The sequence below is a fragment of the Protomyctophum bolini genome (assembly GCF_963924005.1).
Source record: "Protomyctophum bolini genome assembly, chromosome: 13".
In the NCBI taxonomy this organism is placed as follows: Eukaryota; Metazoa; Chordata; class Actinopteri; order Myctophiformes; family Myctophidae; genus Protomyctophum; species Protomyctophum bolini.
Window position 1 is genome coordinate 26,314,421 of NC_137874.1, and position 19,440 is coordinate 26,333,860.

Genomic DNA, 19,440 nt, shown 5'->3' on the forward strand with positions numbered 1-19,440 from the left:
CTATTAGGTCAGAAAAGTAATATTTAAACAGTAAATAAGACATTTTTGGCGAATGCAATGTAGTCTATATGTTTTGTGGGAGTGTGCAGGTTTTATTTTGCATAGAGAGATGTGTGGTGGAAGTGTGGTTTGGTCGGAGATAGAGCACGAATGAACGGCCATGTGCTCATGTACCCCCTGTCTATTAGGGTAGCAGGATTATAACGTCATTTCTAAAGCAGGAAAAGCTATAAGGATTTCCTGCCACCTTGTGGTGTTATCGGGAAATAGCAGCAGGCACGTCTACAGTTAAGAATAATCTCTTGAAATATATACTTTTTAAATGTAGTAATAAGAAAATGGGATGTTTGAGAAACAGAGGTGGTCCACTGTATTTATATCGGCCATGTGACATCTTACGTCATTTAGTGCCCTAAACAAACCCTGGCTGGCAAAGGATTTGTCATAAGTGCTCTACAAACATAATATCCTCAAAGTCCATAGACTTGGCTTGCAAATGATTTAGGTCATAAGTGCTCTAAATAAACATAAAAAAAACATAGACGTGGCTGCCATATGACGTAATCTTCAAAAGCCATGGATTTTGAATGGGCTAGTGCCCCTCAAAAACTAAAAGGTCAAACCTGAGGTCAGCTACTTACTTCCAAGAGATGCCAATAGTTCACCCAACGTCAACTCCACTATTGGTGTTCTTGTCCAATTGCACATCACAGTCCTCATCCCGAAGTAATACACACAAGCACAGGGAAATAAGTTGACGTACTTTATTCCTAAAACAGAAGCCGCACCACCAACCGCTGGCATGGCATTCATATATAATTATTTATATATATATATTGCCGTTTGGTTTTTGTGTCTAAATGTGTGGTATAAAATACTATATACGACAATGTACCTCTTTATTTGAACACAGTGAACTTCATTGCTGTACAAGTCCTCTGATAGCTACAGCTTTGCTGTAAGTCCGCCATGCTCAAAAGCATGGAACATAATTCTCCACTCTAATTCTTCTGTACATTGTGACAATACAAATATTCTGTCTCCATTACAAAAAATAATACTCTATAAGCATCCTACTGTGACTTTATTTCCTTTTTATGGGATTTTTTCTCTCCTGTTTGTTTTTGTAATTAAGACGATTACATATATCTTAGACCAATTGCTTTAAAGCAGGAAGGTGATATAAACCTTCTCCATTCTTATATATAAAAGAGGTTAAGAAATAAGACAAATTATACACTTAAAAACTTACAATAAATAAGATAGATGCAGGCATTTCATTTGGATACAATTTCATCCAAAGGAATAAAAAGGAATTTCAGGTCTTAAAACCAAAAAAATCCATACTTGAGTTTTCTGAGTTTCTTTTTCCTTCTTCAATCAAATTATGTCCCTTATCGTCCGATAACTTTACAAATACAGACATGTTTCTCCAAAGACTGGCCAATCACTGCGCTGCCACGTTGGATACCGTGGCAACCCCATTTCATCGTCTCGCTTTCTCTTGTTCATTGCGACTCCAGTTCTCCTCGCCTGTGCATGTGTGTGTCTCACAGTGACAGGGGCTGTCACAATGGTAGCAGCGCTCCGATCCACACCCTGTGCCAAATCCAGCTCCGTTGCTCGTTGGGTTTGGTGCTCGCGGTGCTTCCCGTCTGTCAGGATGAAACCCATTTTGGAGGACAGCCGCTTTCCTCGTTACTCCGCCTCCCCGTGCTTCGCTGCACGCCCCGTTTGGTTACAACATGTTCATGATGAAGTTGTACATCTGGTTAAGCACCACAAAGTGGATAGGCAGACAGGAGCGTCGATCCTGTGTGGCTGGGTCGCACGTCAGCCAGGAGAGGGCGTTGTACTGCTCTAGCACAAATCTGCCCAAGTGCATGCAAGTACATGCAAGTGCGAGCGCACGCGCGCGCGCGCACACACACACACACACACACACACACACACACACACACACACACACACACACACACACACACACACACACACACACACACACACACACACACACACACACACACACACACACACACAATTAATTGATGATAAACAGTCATTCACAATTGATGCATTAAGAAAATGTCATGCTAAAAGTTACAGAAGTGATAACCTTTTCAAAATTCCACTTTATTTTGATGCAGATCTTGTATCGTGTCATTATCCATTTGCAGTGGTTTTATTGGTTGATGTAAATGTATGTTATGTTTTTCAGTCTTTCTCTCTTTACATGATCAGAATAGTTTCCATTCAACTGTATAAATTGATCTGTCCATTTATTTTCATACATTTTTTTAAAAATAGCAGAAATAGCTGATCTACACGCTCACAACGTATTACATCACAACACAAAGTAAAACATTATTTAATATGGACAGTTTGGACCATAGTACATTATTAATTTATGATTATTGGTACTGGTCATTCATTGTCATATTTAAGTTATTCCTAAAAGGCAAAGAGAAATGCTATTTATATTTATACTGTATGTTGTGGCATCAATGTTCAATGTCAAAAACACACAAATGAATCGCAATTATATGTATGACAATTAAACATCATCTAAAACGTCATGATCGTTACAATGAGCCCAAACATTACAACTGTAAACCTCTGCCATAAAACAAACTTTCCACCAAACAAATAACAACACAAAGTCAGTAGTGGGACTAGGATGTGTAACTGTAACTGATATGATCATTATGAGGGCCCTGTCAGCGGATAAGCAGTAAATGCTTGCTGTTTACCTGAGAACATCTGAGGTCTGATTGGAGTCAAGGGGATGGGAGTGTTTGCTGTGCAGTAGTTCATCTGATTGCACTGAAGACACGTGGAGGTGCAAAGAGGCCTGAACATGACAAGAGGAAAAGAGGTGTCAACAGTATACGTCTAAACATATCCACCATTACATTGCTTTTAAACAAAGTGTATTTTCCTCCACAGTGAGTGCCTACAGTACTTGACTCTTAAATCAGGGGCATGTCAGTACATGGGTGTATGTATGCTTGCTGCTGTTCCCCTTGGCCTGCGGAAAAGATCTGTCACAAATCATAACCAGATTAGGTTTGCGGGAGAATATCTGGTATTCCCTCTGCTTTCAGCCATGTCTCAAGCAAGCATACAGCCCTCAAACATATGCACCCACATGCCTGGACACATTTTATTTTATTCCTTCTCCTCTTTGAGGAGAAGGAATCAATAATCAGAGATGACATGAGGGAGATGAGGACATTACTGAGAATTAGTTGCGGGTTACTTTTACACAACTTGAAGTTCCACGGGGTGATTCTATTTTTTTTTATTACAAAGTCAGTCTGAAAACGGTTTCATTGTGTGATATTCTCACAAACCTGTAAAAAACTTTTGAGTCACTCTCAAAAACTAAAACAATCTATTAAATTCAAGGCTTCTTGGGGTGTATAATTGATATAAAATAAGTTTGCGACCATTTAAGGCCCACTGATGCTTTTGAGCAACATTTGTGGCCAATACTGACTTCAAATTGACATTGGTTGTTCAGTTTGACCCACCAGTTTTGGAGATATGGCTTATAGAGTAATGTCTTGCAGAAAACAGCGAGTTGAGAAAACAGGCTTGAAAGGTTCACTTCTGTGGTCTCTAACATTACACCTAGCTACATGTTTAAGCATTTATTTCATATGTACATCGATTTCAGCTCTGACACTTATTTCAGACATGCTCTAGTATGTGAAGTGTCTGCCTGTGCTATTAACTCATTTTGGATTTAAAAGTTTTTCTTCTCTGTTGAAAAGCTGGAGGTTGCGCGATGGTAGGTTCTCACATTTATATTTTGAAGTTGTGTGAATTGCTGCCTCTGTGGGGGGTATTTATATGCAAAGATCCTGGCCAATTGCATTGTAAGACTAAACAATAGGACCCAATGATGATGTATAGGTGAAAAAAGAACCAGAAAACTAATTCTTAAAAAAACAATATTGATATATTTTGAAAAATATTTAAAAAAGTATAAATAAATCCGGGTCTTGCAGTGTGTAGTAAGACAATTGGGGAAAGCTTATGAAAAGGTGTTAAGGTCCAGAGAATTAGTCATATAAACGTAAGTTAGGTGCTAGACTACACATTCACACCTTTTCAACTTTTAAACAGGGTTTTCAACTGCTGCATGGTTGGGCTCTTTGCAGCCAGTCTCCCTACCTTGAGAAAAAGTGGACATTGGTTCTGAGCTTGCGGGCAGGCTGACCAAAACCAGTCCGGCAGTGGACCAGCTTTGGCCGTAGAGACAAAGAAGCCCAGGGCCAGGGGTTGCTGCAGGAGGTTAGGAACTTCTTCATGAGACTCCATACGATCTGTACTCTGGCCCTGCCATGGTCACAGAAGACAAAAAAAACACCGTAGGTTCAATGGAACAAGTATACAATTCTCAGGCGTTGACACTAAGGCTTGCCCACCTGCCCCTGGCAGGTAAATAAAAGCTTCAGGCCGGTGGAGTTGGCTTTCAGGTTGCCCGACCGGGCAAGTGCTCGTTTGAGAGGAGACGCAACCATCTATAAACAACACGAGATATCTGTCTACCTGAACGTGGCCAGAGCACTCAGACTTCTGATCTGTGGAATGTGAAATAAGAGCACTGTTTACCAATATGTGTGAACCCATAGTCATATTCATAGCTATGTTTGGCATAAAAAATTAGGTTTAACAGTAATTTCTGCTTTATTGGACATATTGCTGTGAAGGGGGACAGGGACGACACGCAAAAGAGACGCAATAAAGTGAGACACACTATTAATGAATACTATATTATTAAGAAGATGGATTGTATCATAGGATAGGGCTTCAGAAACAGGTTTCATTGGTTGGGTTAATGCTGCCTACAAATGGTCAAATGGTTTATGTATGTACAGTATATACATACATGTATATGCGTTTGTGTGCATGCGTGCTCACCTTGCTGCCATCTCCTCCGTGGTGGTAATGAGAGCCTGGGGAGTGCACTGGCGAGGTGGTGGGTGAGATGTTGATGATATCCGGGTCGACCAGCTCATCTGCTGGGTCCAGCAGATCAAAGATCCCAATGGCATCGGACCCATCTGAAGAGAGGAAGGACAACAGTTAATAGAAGTCTGTTTGCCCATGCTCAGTGAGGTGGGATTTGCCTCTTCTTCATTCGCCTCTATCCAGGTCAGAAACGTTGAATTTAAGAATAGATTGCAACGCCTCTAATGGGAATTAAACTACTAAACTCCTTGGAAACGTACATTTGCTGTTGTAATTGAACCACATGAACCCTAATGTTCCTAATCTGGGGCGAATATAGCAGATCTACAAGCTTGCATTGCGAGCATGTAGATTGGCTATTATCAACGAAGATATTTGGTGTAGACAAAAAAGTAGCAGACCTAGAGCCCTGGGGGACAACCCACTTAGACCTGAGCTTATAGCTTTTAACCACTTTAACCATTATTTAAAACTGTAGCTGTTGAAAAACAGCAGTGCTGCGCTATGAGCATGTAGATATTGTATTTTTTATATTATTTTTAATGTGGCACAAATCTTTGAATATATTCTCACAGCGGACGTTTTTTAACTCAAATGTTTGCTTCTGGGGGTCCCTGGTAAAAAACATTTTCAGATGGGGGTCCGCGGCCAAATACAGATGATTCTGGGGGTCCTTGAAATTGCTTGAACCACTGATATAGAAACATTTCTATATCAGTGGTTCTCAAACATTTTCATTTCAAGGACCCCCAGAATCAACACAATCAAGTCACAACACAAAGAGGCGATCGTATGTTTTAAAAAGGTGCTACGGACCGGTGGTGGCGTTGAGAATATCGATGTTGGTATCAATGTTGGTGTAGCTGGAGCTGGCGACTTGGACGAAGGCGGAGGTTGGGAAGACCAGGATGTGGGTGCAGGAGGTGTCCTGCGGCGTGCTCAGCTGGGACGTCTGCATGTTGAGGGTGGTGCTCCGCCCGAACACTGAGCCGGTCGACACAGAGTCTGAGGCACACACAGAGAGAGAGACGGGTCGGTTAACCACTTGAACACCAACGGCCCCTATTCTGGGGGGAATATTCACCAGAAATAGACAATGTACAAGCGCACAACACATCGCAACAGTGAGATTCAGTGTAGAAAGAAACAGGAGCAGCCAGGCACAGTTGCAACTCACATCCATTTGACTAATTACAGAGGGTTAAATGGCTAAAACAAAAAACTATTAATATTTTACCAGGTCGTCTTTTTTGGACACCAAATTCTGATTCATCACACAAAACACTAAGCTCCTTTTGTCTAAAAAAGTCACCCGAAAAAGCCCTTTGAGGAATTACTCCTTGGTATGTGTATTTCACCTTCCATGAAAGAACCACATCACAGTCCTATCTGTATAAAACTGCAAACGGCAAGCTTGCTGTACATCTACATATTCAATTTCCTGTCCTTCCTCCATGCATGCTACAGTTAACAAAACATATTGAGAAAAACAGATACAAAACAACAAACACAACTAACTACCCTATATATGATAGTTTGAGCCAGAAAAGTCAATGCATCACTCTCAGAACCACTACTTGTATATCTGTCTTTAAACAAAGTTACAGAGCAGCATGTTCGCACGCACGCACACACACAGTGTATATGGCTAACACAGCCTTGGCTAATCTCCATCAGCCTGAGGAGACTGCTTGGAGGGAGGGAGTGCTCCCCAGGCCCTGACACCTCTCAACAGGATGCTGGTGTGATGCGCTGACAAATAACCCCCCGCCTCGTTTCTGAAAATAAACTCATTGATCTAGCTCTCCATCACGCCACACTGAGATCAATGGGCATCTGAGAGGCAGTGCTTTATGAGAGAGGGCTAGTGGCTACACCATCCTCTCTGCCATCAATCTGCCCAGGCAAGGAGGGGACATGCATTGTGATATGCTAGTGCCATCCATCACACACACACACACACACGCACACGCACACGCACACACACACACACACACACACACACACACACACACACACACACACACACACACACACACAAGACATGACAGGGCTGCCACTTTCAGTGGAGCAATATGTCTCACAGGGCTACAGGAATCGCCCCAGATTTAAAACAGATTGTAATGGCATGTTTATGGACTGCATGAGCTCGTCCAACTCTTTCTTTCACACTTGTGGCCGACAACATGCAGGGACACACTGTACCTGGCATGATGACAAACGATCCCTGTGGCTCCATGGCCACCAGGCACACACTGAGGATGCTGGGGGTGTCCGAGGCGGAGATGCCACACATGCGACACATCTCCTTCAGACGACGACTCAGAGACTGCAGGTTTCTCCTGCTCAGCAGGATACTCCAGTCTGAAAAAAGAAGACAATGAGTGAAAAAAGAAGAAAAAATAGACACACAAATGACATAACATTTTTAACCACAACTTCTGGTGATAAAAAAGGCTTTGTATAACAGTCAAACATTTACCTTTTAACTCCCCATGCCCCATCCTGCCCAGTCGGCCTATCACCACCCTCCATGGGACTGATGTCATCTGCACCAGCCCTAAGCACCAATCCCACAGCTTCTGCAGTCCCAGCCTCCGTGCAGAGCCCTTTTTCCTCCGCGCCCTGTGGACCACACACACACACACACACACACACACACACACACACACACACACACACACACACACACACACACACACACACACACACACACAAACACACACACAGAAAAACAACAGCTGTTCAGAAGACCTCTAAATATACATTCTGCATGGAAAATAATAGACTACAGTATGTGGTATACTTATGCTCTTTGAATTGCTCTTCTAATATCACATACCTGTGTACCGTATATGTATATTGTGTTACAAGTTTGTTCAAACTTCATCCGTTGTTATGACAATCTGATACTACGATGGTGTTAAACAATAAACATTGAGAACGCTGATGATAATGCTCCTTGTAGACCTGCTCCCCACCCACCTGTTGGGCACGTCGATGCTGATGATGCAGGTCTCCAGCAGCTCGCCGTAGAGGTCAGTGCATGTGACCAGGAGCCAGCGCTGGTCATGAGACAAACAGTAGCCAACGAACAGCACGTTGTACTTCTGCGACGCCTCGCCGAACGTCTCTCCCAGCTCCGTCTGCTTGTCCTTCACCGGCGCCAGGATGAAGGGAGGCGTGTACAGACGTGGACATTCAGGTCTCTGTGGACGGCGGGGCACAATGTCACATGTTAAATACAGGGATTATTCAGTCTGTGGCAATGCTCACATACACGGAGGTTGGAGGAAAAATAAACATATTTTAGAATTCTTTAGCTTTCATGTGATATCAATGAAAGGGGAGGTTGTGGGGTGTCTCCCCAGTGAATCTCGTTATTTGTTTTTGGGCTTTTATGCCTTTATTGATAGGACAGTAGTAGACTGACAGGAATGGGGAGAGAGATGGGGAGTGACATGCAGCAAAGGTTGTCGGGATCGGGATTCAACATGCTGTCAGACTGTCATTGCAGCCTAGGGTGCCCGGACCACGATGCCGGCGGCCTGGGCCGTGAATATTATTTCTGCCCAGTTAGTATTTGGAAAACAAACGAGTATTCTCTTCTCTCTGTCGCTGCCTTTGGCCCCAACCCAATGAAATCTTGTTTCCTCCATTTCTTGCAACTCGGCAGCACGCTGTGTCGTGTGTAAAAGGTAGTACTGACTGTGGAGGAGGAAGTCAATTGAATTGGGTCGTGGTCTGAAGCGCCCCCCTGTCTAAACCTGGAGCCGAGATCCCATTAGGGAGGTCTCAGGGAGTCAGCCAAGCAGATAATGGAAAGAAAACTCTGAAGAAGCCGTGGGTTACAGGTTCCCCTGGTGCTGTTCCAGGAAGGAAAAGACTACTAGGACGGTTAGCGCTAAAAGCTCTGCGTCTCATTGCCTTTGCTCTCCTTCTCTCTGGTAGAGTGATTGGCCGGGGCAAAAGGCCAGGCTGGGTCAGGTCAGGTCAATTCAGGTTGCCGGGGCCAAACACAAGCCGAGGAAGATGAAATTGCCACTGCGGGGGCGTGTCGTCAGTCTATGTTTACAGGCTATCGATGGAAGAATTGCTCTCACTGACTCACGTGCCTGAGTTCAAACGTTGTCCCTTGTCATCACCTGCCAGAAATGGTCAACCGATTTTTCAATGGCTGATGCCAATATTTATATTGCAGGACAGATGGCTGATGTATAATGCCTCTGATGAATACGACAATTTAATAATAAATTCTCTGTCAGCAGTACACTTGTTTTAAATTAATACAAAATAGTTGATAATTGTATAAAAAAACATGAATGAAAAATATTGCATTTAACAACAACATTCATCCAGCAGCATCTCCTTGTTTCTGAGAGAACGAACATTTGTGGTCCCAATGAACATAAAACACTAATATATTATTCACTTGAACACAGAAATGAGAGATGTGTCTGCAGACATGTGTTTAATGAGCCCCGAGAGCACAGGCATAGGCCAATGCCGATTATCCAGAAAAAACACAAGTCGTTACCGTGCGAACACCAATGGTACGCGGCCAACATTTACCTCTGGGCTTTTCAGTGCTGTGTCGATGGCAAGGCCAGGACCAAAACCGGTCAGCGACTTGACGTTGGTGGAGGTGGGCAGTGGGCGTCTGCACTGGGCGAAGACGGAGAAGGCTAGAGACTTGAGGTGCTGGGCGTAGATGTGGCGGTCCTCGCCTCTGACGGGCTGTAACAGGTACTGGCATGGGATGATCTGTGGGAACGCCAAACAACGGAAGGTCTCTAGAGTTTATGCAACCATTTTTTTAAACAATTAACAAAATGCCATGTTAAATCTTAAAGCATGTTTCTATTTTCACCTGTACAGAAATGGAGCTACGGATGTGTGGCGGCAGGAACTGGAGCATCTCCAGGTAGCAGCGCAGTAGGCCAAGAGTCCACACGCTGGAGGGAGCTGGCATGGGGCCAGAGCCCCCTTCCGTCTCCTCGTAGCTGAAGGGGTCAACAATGTAAACCACGATGGCTGGTGGGTACGTGATGGCGTGGGACTCCCCGTCTGTGGGCACGCCCACCTTGTCTCTTTCCAAAGTGCTGGGGGGGGGGGGAGAGGAAAAGAGAGGGACGTTTTTTTTTACCCCGACAGCACACGATAAAAATCATCCAAATGTACGACATGACTTTTCTGTGAGTTGATGAGGTGTGTTCTTGGCATGGGTGTGTTGTGTGTGTTTGGGTGTGTGTGGGTGTGTGTTGGTGTGTGTATGTGTGTGTGTGTGTGTGTGTGTGTGTGTGTGTGTGTGTGTGTGTGTGTGTGTGTGTGTGTGTGTGTGTTTGTGGTGTGTGTGTGTGTGCGTGTGCGTGTGCGTGCGTGCGTGCGTATGTGCGTGTGTGTGGTTGGTGTATTACCTCTCTGGAGGCTCAGTGGGCCCCTGGGCCTGGCTGGTGGAGTTGTCCCCTGAGGCAGCAGCATTCTGGGTCCCAGCCTGCTGGCCCAGCTGTCCGCTCTGGAGGCCACCCTGGCCCTGGTTACCCGTGCTCCCGAAGGGGGGGAAAGAGCTTGGCTTGGCAGACGGCATCCCACTGCCAGACTGGCCCGAGGGTGCCACCAAGCTGTTGGCACTGTTGGCTGAACTGGAAGTGTTGCCAGGTGCGTTGCTACTGCTACTGCTATTGGGAAGGGAGGAGGAGGAGCCTCCGGGGGTCGCAGAGCCTGGTTGGCCAGCTAAGCCTGAGGTGGAGGAAGAGGAGGAGGAGCCAGACAGTTGCGTTGATGAGGATTGGTTGGACGAGGGCAGGGGACTGGGCTGAGTGAGGAGGGAGCTGTCCAATGGCTGTGAGGCAAGGTACGGTGCTGAGGGGAGATCAAATGTAATTAATACGAGAACTGTGAACACTGTGATCAAAAGGATTTCACAATTTGACTTCATCTTAATTCTTATTTCATAAATCAAAGCTTCTTTCACTTCCAAACGCCAATGCTCTAAAGCTAGTATTCTTTCTTCAAGAAGCAAGGATTTTTTACAGGTGTACATTCAGGAATTCAAAGTTGTGCATTAAACAGCAAAAGAACCCTTCCCCCCTACCGAACGTGACTGAGGCCCCAGAAACGTGGCAGCAGTTGATTTACCGAGGTCATGGCGGCACACTTGTGCATAGAGTTTGAGCTTGGTGAAGGCGTCGCTGTTGCTACTGCTGGCAGCCTTGAGGAACCAGTCGCTCACCGGCTGCTCCGCTAGCTTCTTGGCCGCGTTGCCGCCCACGAGCACAATGCCGTCAGGGTGTCCTTTGGAAATGGGCCGGTGCTGGCCCAGTCGACATGCCTGTGACACACACACACACACACACACCAAACACACACACACACACACACGTAAATGGTAACAGGCCTGAATTTCTATAACGTCTTCATGGTTTACAATACGGAGGTGCAAGCTTTCCACTAACAAGCTGTTTTCAACTAACATAACAGTTATTACGAGTACTCTAGTGGTTCATTAGTAATATCATGATTTTCATAGTACTCTAGTAGTTTCTGGGATGAAAAATCACACCTGTGTGAAGTGAGGGGCGCTAACATAAGTCTAACTCATGTTGCTATGATTAGGTGATGTAATGGTGACAAAACAAACATAAAATTCTCTTTATTGTTAATGGCATTTAATGTTTGTGTTAGGGACAAGGGACAATTGACGTAAAATTTCCCTTCATTGTCAATGGAGTTTTTAAAACAAACATTGAACTAAAACAAACATTAAACCTGTAGGTAGCCCCTCAAAAATATGACAAAAAAACTACCTGGACCACACATGGACAAATGACATCATCAACTTGTGTCCCCCCCCATTTTTTGTTCTGAGGGCAATTCTAATATTAGACATATTTGGCTTATTAGCCAGGGATTCTTTTGGTATATGAATCGCGGCACAGTGGACCTGCTGCTGCTGATCCGTCTGCTGGTAAAAACTTCACACAACCTGGCTGGCAGTCAGTGGTGGAGAGTAGAAAAAAACACTTACTGTACTGTACTAAAAACTGTACATATATTTTTGGGGGTATCTGTACTTTACTTGAATACTATTTTTTTAAACTTATGACTGTCACACTGTACATTTCAAAGACAAATATTGTACTTTTGAGTTTTGAATACACTAAATGTCTAGGAAAGGACAAAGTACTGGAGAGGGAAGCTATTTTCACTATTATTGATATTTTGGGGGGAATCTTTTAAGACAGATATATTAAAAAAGTACTTACTTTTTGACTAAGCAACTTGCAGTACCCACCTCATAGACTGCAGTGAGGTCTGCAGTACCCACCTCATAGACTGCAGTGATAGGTCTGCAGTACCCACCTCATAGACTGCAGTGAGGTCTGCAGTACCCACCTCATAGACTGCAGTGATAGGTCTGCAGTACCCACCTCATAGACTGCAGTGAGACTGCAGTACCCAGACTGCAGTGAGACTGCAGTACCCACCTCATAGACTGCAGTGAGACTGCAGTACCCACCTCATAGACTGCAGTGAGACTGCAGTACCCAGACTGCAGTGAGACTGCAGTACCCACCTCATAGACTGCAGTGAGACTGCAGTACCCACCTCATAGACTGCAGTGAGGCTGCAGTACCCACCTCATAGACTGCAGTGAGGTCTCGGAAGAAGCTCTTGGCTCCACTGAGCAGGGCCTCGTTGTCGGGACACACCACCAGGTAGCCAACGTCACGGTGGGAGCCAAACGGGTCCAGTAGCAGCTTCTCCCAGTAGGGCAGGCCAAAGGGTGACAGCACCACAAAGTCATACTCGTAGCCCACCAGGAAGGTAGGGATGGGAAGAGGCTCTGGTGACTCGTCTGTGCCTGTGGGAGACAGTGAGAGACAGACAGAGTGATGAGTAAGTGGTGTAAGACGAGGGAAGTGTCAGCTAGCAGCTTCTCCTCCCCACAGAGCAGACATCTGGCTCACAGCAGAGGGACTGTGCTGCCTATTGATCTGACAGCATGCAAAGCATCTCCCTACTCCCAAAACACACGCACGCATGCGCGTGCACAGTTGCACACACAAAGTCACAAACCCAGTAAAAAAATAAATGAACAAATGCGATTGTCAATCTCCTACTGGGTATCAATTAACATCCGCTGATTTTAAGGTAAGAACCAAAGAGCAAGCTGGATTTCGTGCGTGACATTATTACCGTAGGAACCACGTCCGGCCATCTTGTGGAACTGCTGCCAGGTGAGCGGTCCCTGCACGCCCCACGAGCGCACGGTCCTCTTCTTCTGGATGGCATCCTGCAGTACAGGCTGGAGGGTCATGAGCACTCGCAGAACATCCTGAGAGCACAGTGCACTGACGTCCACCGCTGGAGAGAGGACGAGGAAGAAAAGGAAGGGGGCCCAGATTAATTCACCTTTAGCTAAGCCCCGCCCTCTCCCACTTAGACACTCCCACACATTCCATGTAAATATCATGGAATTTACACATTAAATACTGGTTAATTTTTGGAACCTTCAAAATCTCTTCCAAATCAGTCAACAAGGCCTGCCATATGCATTGGAAAAATATGTGCGTGACATTTCTGTTTTAAAACAATGTTTTATCATATAGGAAAACTATTGGTGGAGAGGTTTGTCTAAACCATGTTATGCTTAGCTGTGATTGGGCCATAGCAGTTTGGGGAGGGGCTTAGCTGCTACTGTGAATTAGTACAGGTGCTGCTCTCTGCTATGCACCAGGTTTGATGCTTTTGCTGTCCTGGCTCCCAGGTTATGGAACAGTCTCCCCCCTGGGTTAACGTGTATCAGCCGGGGGTGATACGCTGATAGCTGTTCGTCACGTCCTACTTGAAACCTTCCTATTGCAAACTCCAAGACTGTGTGCGTCCAAGAATAATAAGTCCACAGATCTCTACAGTTCCTTTGAAGTTTGGATGAATTAAGTTGTGTTGCATGCGGGGGAACACAAGTGCAATGTCCATTTAGGTATTTGTTGCAACACACAAGTGCTAGCACACTTATAGTATGTACAACGGTTGTTTATTGCTCTACCATTGAAATTATAAGCAGATGAGCTTAATTTATACCCACAAATAGTTGTTTTTGGAATATATAAGTTGTATCCTGCTTAAATTGCCTGCATTATATGATTTGATATTTGAATTACATTACAGTTGTTTAAATTATGAATATAATAAATCATAATGATCATAATAATAATCATATAATAAAAGTATAAATTGCATTTCAGTAACTGGCCATCTATATTCATCTGTTTGTTTTTTTTAAGTTTGTGTTGACTTTAGGTGTCTTAAAAAAACACTGCTATCAGATAGTAGGGGCGTGTGAACTGGGCAGCTTTGGGGATGAACATTGTAGATTTATTTTAATAACATGCAGATATCATCTTACCATTTTGTTTGGACCAGTGGTGCAGGCAAGTGCTCTTGACCAACGCCTCGTCCACTTTGCCCCCAGACATGTTGTCCATGAACTGCCTGCCGTGCTCCAGTGCCATGTAGCAGTCGCTGTGGTAGTCCCTTTCCTCTACCCTCAGGCATGGTGGAGGTGCGCTGATGCCTCCACTCAGCCCCCATGGAGGCCCGTCGGCCTCTGGCGAGGAGGCCGAGATGGGCGAAAAGGGGTTGGTGCACTGGTCCTGCAGGAGGAGGATCAGCTCGTCTGGGACGCGCTCGGCTGAGCCCCGACCTACGCCGGTCCTCTCCAGCGAGGCGAGCCGCAGCTCCTCAAAGCGCCTCTCTGCCTCGCGGCCCGCGTCTGAACCACGTCCGATGATGTCCAGCTCGTCCTCCAGGAAGAGCCCTGAGCCGTTGCCGTAGTGCCTGTTGACCACGGCGCTGAAACCGCAGCCGCAAGGCTCCTCGGCCTCGCCTACGGGTTCACTCAGGTACACGCCCACGTCGGCGCCACGGATGTTCATGTTGCACACACAGATGCAGCAGCTGTCAAAGTTGCAGTCCTTGAAGAGGTTCATCACAGACTCCGAAAGGATGAGCGTGACGTAGAGACTGTGAGCCTCAGGGACAGACGCAACCGTGGCGGGCTCCACCGAGTTGAGTGGCCGACACGTGGAAGCCGTGGATGCCGGCGAGTACAGGTCTGAATTCTCGTACTTGAGCGAGCCCTGGACGCTGTTGGGGCCGCGGGGTGTGCGAGGCGTGCGGGGGGTACGCGGGGTTGGGGCAGAGAAGCGCGGCGTGGCAGGGGAGGGCAGGATACCAGCTCCGCTGTTGCTGGGCGGTGCACTGTTGGACATGAAGGGCGTATGGGTCTGAGGCGTGTAACTCTGGCTGTAATCCTGGTCCATGGTGCTGCCCACACTGGGGATGTTACTGCAGACGATGGGATGGGGGGATGGGGAGAGAGCAGAACAGGAAAAGAGGAGTTAGAGACAGGAATGTGTGGATTATCAAAATAATGATTCATGAAGCCGAAGGTAAGAACATGTTTATTTGACAACAATAATGTAGAAATGCACACTAGACTATACTGTTTACTTAATCTTGTTTTCGAGGGGATAAAAAGAAAAAAGCTAATGCTGATGTTATGCTGGTAAAATATCAAACTAAAATATTTTATTTGCACCATCCTATTGTTCGGACTGCATTCCTGTAAATAGGTCAACTAATAATAAGAGAACAGCAGGGCGACAGCGACAACGTGCGCTGCAAGAGGAATGCAGTGTAGGCTCACACTGCACACATGTTTACACAAGAGAGAACTAGAGTGGTAGACAGTGAGAACAGGAAAAAGGAGAAGAGTAGATAAATAGTGAGTGACCGAGAGACAGTGAGAGAGATCTAGAGAGAGAGAGAGAGAGAGAGAGAGAGAGAGAGAGAGAGAGAGAGATCTAGAGAGAGAGAGAGAGAGAGAGAGAGAGAGAGAGAGAGAGAGAGAGAGAGAGAGAGAGAGAGAGCGTAAGGAAGAGACAAGCATTTCAACAAGCGTTCCCTGTGAGGTAAGGTCTATTTATGGGCTGGCAAGCAGCTGTGGAGAGAGAGAGAGAGAGAGACTTTGTGTATGTGTGAGGGAGAAGGGAGCACATCCTGTCCCTAGCAGAATGTGGGAACCGACTCCTGGCAAGGCTCCATCAGAACGGAGTCCCTGCACGCCTCTCTCCTGCAGCCAACCAGGTTAAGGAAGGCAGGCATTTAAAATAATAATGCAGCCTTTAAAAACACTAAGGGAGTCCCTTTTGCCAGGACTCCTTTGAAACTTTGAGACTTTAATGGCCAGTCTTCGCTGTGTGTAAGGTACCTATTGCATGGCTGGCCTGCATAGCCCATATATTATCCCAGGTAATAATAAGAACAAGACTACCACCCATTACAAACCAATTTGTGTGTTGCCTGTTTAGTTTCAGGAAGGGGCTGGGTAGATGACATGGAGCCACCATGCGCACCAGCTAAGCACTCCTTACAGAATCCTCATCTTCAACCTAGGTTGCCCTATGGGTTGCCTGCCCTATGGCAACCATGCATGAGAAACAAAGCAGCCTGCTAAGGGGGACCTGGGGATAGACCTGTGTCTGGACTGAGAGAGAGATATAGATAGGTAGGGGAGAGGGGGGTGGATGGATGGATGGATAGAAAGATGGATAGATGGATAGAGAGAGAGAGAGAGAGAGAGAGAGAGAGAGACCAAATTACACACTAGCTAATGGCACCTTGGTGTATATGGTGGTTGTCTGCTCGTCAGACGTAAATAAATCTTGTGAAAAGGACATATATTGAGTGCTGGCATTTTCTTCATTTTATCATGCATCATTGAGCCTTACACCTAGAAGCATTGCTTCTGGAGTGTTGCGGGTTGTCTGCTTCGGCAGTACTTTCTTCTCTATTGCAGTTATATCAAATATCAAAGCTGTGGAACTAACTGAACATTTCTCATTTGGGAGGAGTCTCATTCAAAGCGGTAGCACAAACATGGCTGTACCTGTCCTTGTTGAGGAAGGTCATGATGGGCACAGTGCCCATGGTCCAGCTTGGTCTGTAGATACACTCGTCTGGCACCTTGAGGGGGGGCAGACACTGGCTGGGTAGCGTCCTCAGAGGGGCAAACATCGAACAGCCCACAAATGCTTGGCACAGCTCTGGTTTGTACACAAATGAATAGTCCTGAGGAAGACAAGCAGGCACAGCAAGGGCGATGAGCACATAGAAGTACAATATTATACAGTAATAGAGGTATGACCGTACAGAAACATTTAATAATAATAATAATAATAATAATAATAATAATAATAATAATAATAATAATAATAGAGGTATGACCGTACAGAAACATTTTGGTCCCTCAGTTTTGAAACCACATTTTTGTTTTCTCGTTCTTTCTTTTTTTCTGGTGACTTACTTAAACAAGAAATATTTAATTATCAAATTTTGTAATCAACGGTTCAACTCTGGGTCTCTTTACTGATCACAAACAGTAATCAAAATCTCTCTTTCTCTCGCACGCACACACAATCATCATCAAGGTCCATGTGCAGGGAGAGTCAAAATGTGTAAAACTCCATTACCTTTATGTACTGTGAACTTGAAAAAAGACCTTTCATTGTACATGTTGCCACTACAGCAACACTTTGGATGCTCGGTAGGGACTTGGTAAAACTTTCTTCACAACTTTGTTGACAATTTTTGTCCCGTTGGCATGTTGCCAAGCGTTATGTTCTGACTGTCCAATAAAAGTAGCAGTAGTGTGGTAGTTTAGAACATATTGACGGGCCCTACTTTGAGAACCACTGCTGTGGGAGATTACAGACAGAACCACTGCTGTGGTGGACTCCAGACAGACTGGACTACAGACAGATGGACTACAGACAGATGGACTACAGACAGATCAAACAAGCCATAGCCTCACCTTGATCTCAGAGGGCTTCGGGCTGCAGAAGCTCTCCTCCACCTCGATCTTGAAGTGGCCACCGAGCGAAGAGGTGCCGTCCAGCGAGGTCATACCCTGGTGGGCCTCCATGCTGCCGTAGTCCTTGTTGCACATGTTCATGGGAGAGTATCCCATGATGTGCTGCTCTAGCGAGGGAGGCGTGGGAAACATCTGGTGCAGGTCTGCTGAACCTGGAGCAGAGGAAAGACACAGGCTGTCAGAGACACATTCTGCTGAGCCTGGAGCAGAGGAAAGACACAGGCTGTCAGAGACACATTCTGCTGAGCCTGGAGCAGAGGAAAGACACGGGCTGTCAGAGTAGAGATACTGAAAGTACGCGTGTCAAAATAAACTTTATTTATATAGCAACTTTTAAAACTAAATGCTTTGCAGTTAAGTAAAACGAATGAAATGACACAATTCTAAACATATAGCATATTAAATAAATAGGTTTAGAAATGCAATAAAGGCTAATAAAGCATAAAAGCTAGTGTGTAAAAATAGGTTTAAAAACTTTCTAGCAAACAGAACGGCTGCAGGTCACAACAACATGTCTGTTTAAAGAAAGACAACTCCAAATTACAGCACAGTGCAGTCAGCGATGAACAATGTCACACTGCAACTGAACACCCTAATTTCCTCTCACAGAAGCCTTGTGTAAAAACAGCAATGGCATCTCATAATAGCCAGATGCATCATGGGAGGCGTCTCACAAACAGGATTTGTGGTGAAAACACTAGACCTGAGATGGCATTCATTTATTCATCTACACCAGTGGTACCGAATGACCAGCATTCATTTATTCATCTACACCAGTGGTACCGAATGACCAGCATTCATTTATTCATCTACACCAGTGGTACCGAATGACCAGCATTCATTTATTCATCTACACCAGTGGTACCGAATGACCAGCATTAATTTATTCATCTACACCAGTGGTACCGAATGACCAGCATTCATTTATTCATCTACACCAGTGGTACCGAATGACCAGCATTCATTTATTCATCTACACCAGTGGTGCCAAATGACCAGCACGCCCGTTTAGTTGTGGGAAAATACATGTTGCCGTGTTGCCTGAATCAGAGATCATAAATTATTACTCCTGCTCAAATTGCTAAATAATTCAAATCTAATTCTACTGCAAACACCATCCAATCCGGCTATGCCTAAATCCTGCTTTCATATTTATGTCTTCCATGTTTACTGAGCAACAGATTATGGCACATTTATATGGATAAGAGCACAAACAAAACAATGTCAGTGTGACAGTCATACAGGAGATAATGAGACAGTAGCACCTGCTCCAATGACACTAAGAAGTCCGTTCTGTGCCAGAAGCCATGAATGCAAAGATAAACAAATAGAGCTGTGCTCTCCGCCACTAGGTGGCAAGGCACAAGGGGAGCACTAATGGTGCTGGAAGTATGGAAAGCTTTCATTTTCATTAGAGATCAATGCATTTGATCCCATCCCACTTACCAGGCATTGTGCATAGAGAAATAACACATGTCAAACTTAAAGTGGTCTCCAGTTAAATCTAACGATATCATTAT

At 45.1% G+C, this 19,440-nt stretch overlaps 1 protein-coding gene across 1 annotated transcript in view; it reads right to left on the reverse strand.

Annotated features, from left to right (window-relative positions):
• Positions 1 to 680: 680 nt before the first annotated feature.
• Positions 681 to 19,440, reverse strand: part of med13a (mediator complex subunit 13a) — an 81,313-nt gene continuing 62,553 nt past the window's right edge. Inside the window, exons 14-30 of the mRNA XM_080780763.1 lie at positions 17,861 to 18,072; positions 16,937 to 17,118; positions 14,393 to 15,333; positions 13,180 to 13,347; positions 12,621 to 12,844; positions 11,119 to 11,311; positions 10,398 to 10,842; positions 9,851 to 10,082; positions 9,553 to 9,744; positions 7,966 to 8,189; positions 7,463 to 7,605; positions 7,186 to 7,344; positions 5,797 to 5,985; positions 4,930 to 5,072; positions 4,180 to 4,344; positions 2,751 to 2,851; positions 681 to 1,871 (exon numbers count right to left, since the gene is read on the reverse strand). Of these exons, the coding sequence (XP_080636889.1) occupies positions 1,739 to 1,871; positions 2,751 to 2,851; positions 4,180 to 4,344; positions 4,930 to 5,072; positions 5,797 to 5,985; positions 7,186 to 7,344; positions 7,463 to 7,605; positions 7,966 to 8,189; positions 9,553 to 9,744; positions 9,851 to 10,082; positions 10,398 to 10,842; positions 11,119 to 11,311; positions 12,621 to 12,844; positions 13,180 to 13,347; positions 14,393 to 15,333; positions 16,937 to 17,118; positions 17,861 to 18,072 (4,046 nt within the window). The 3' untranslated portion in view covers positions 681 to 1,738. The remainder of the gene's footprint in view (positions 1,872 to 2,750; positions 2,852 to 4,179; positions 4,345 to 4,929; positions 5,073 to 5,796; positions 5,986 to 7,185; positions 7,345 to 7,462; positions 7,606 to 7,965; positions 8,190 to 9,552; positions 9,745 to 9,850; positions 10,083 to 10,397; positions 10,843 to 11,118; positions 11,312 to 12,620; positions 12,845 to 13,179; positions 13,348 to 14,392; positions 15,334 to 16,936; positions 17,119 to 17,860; positions 18,073 to 19,440) is intronic.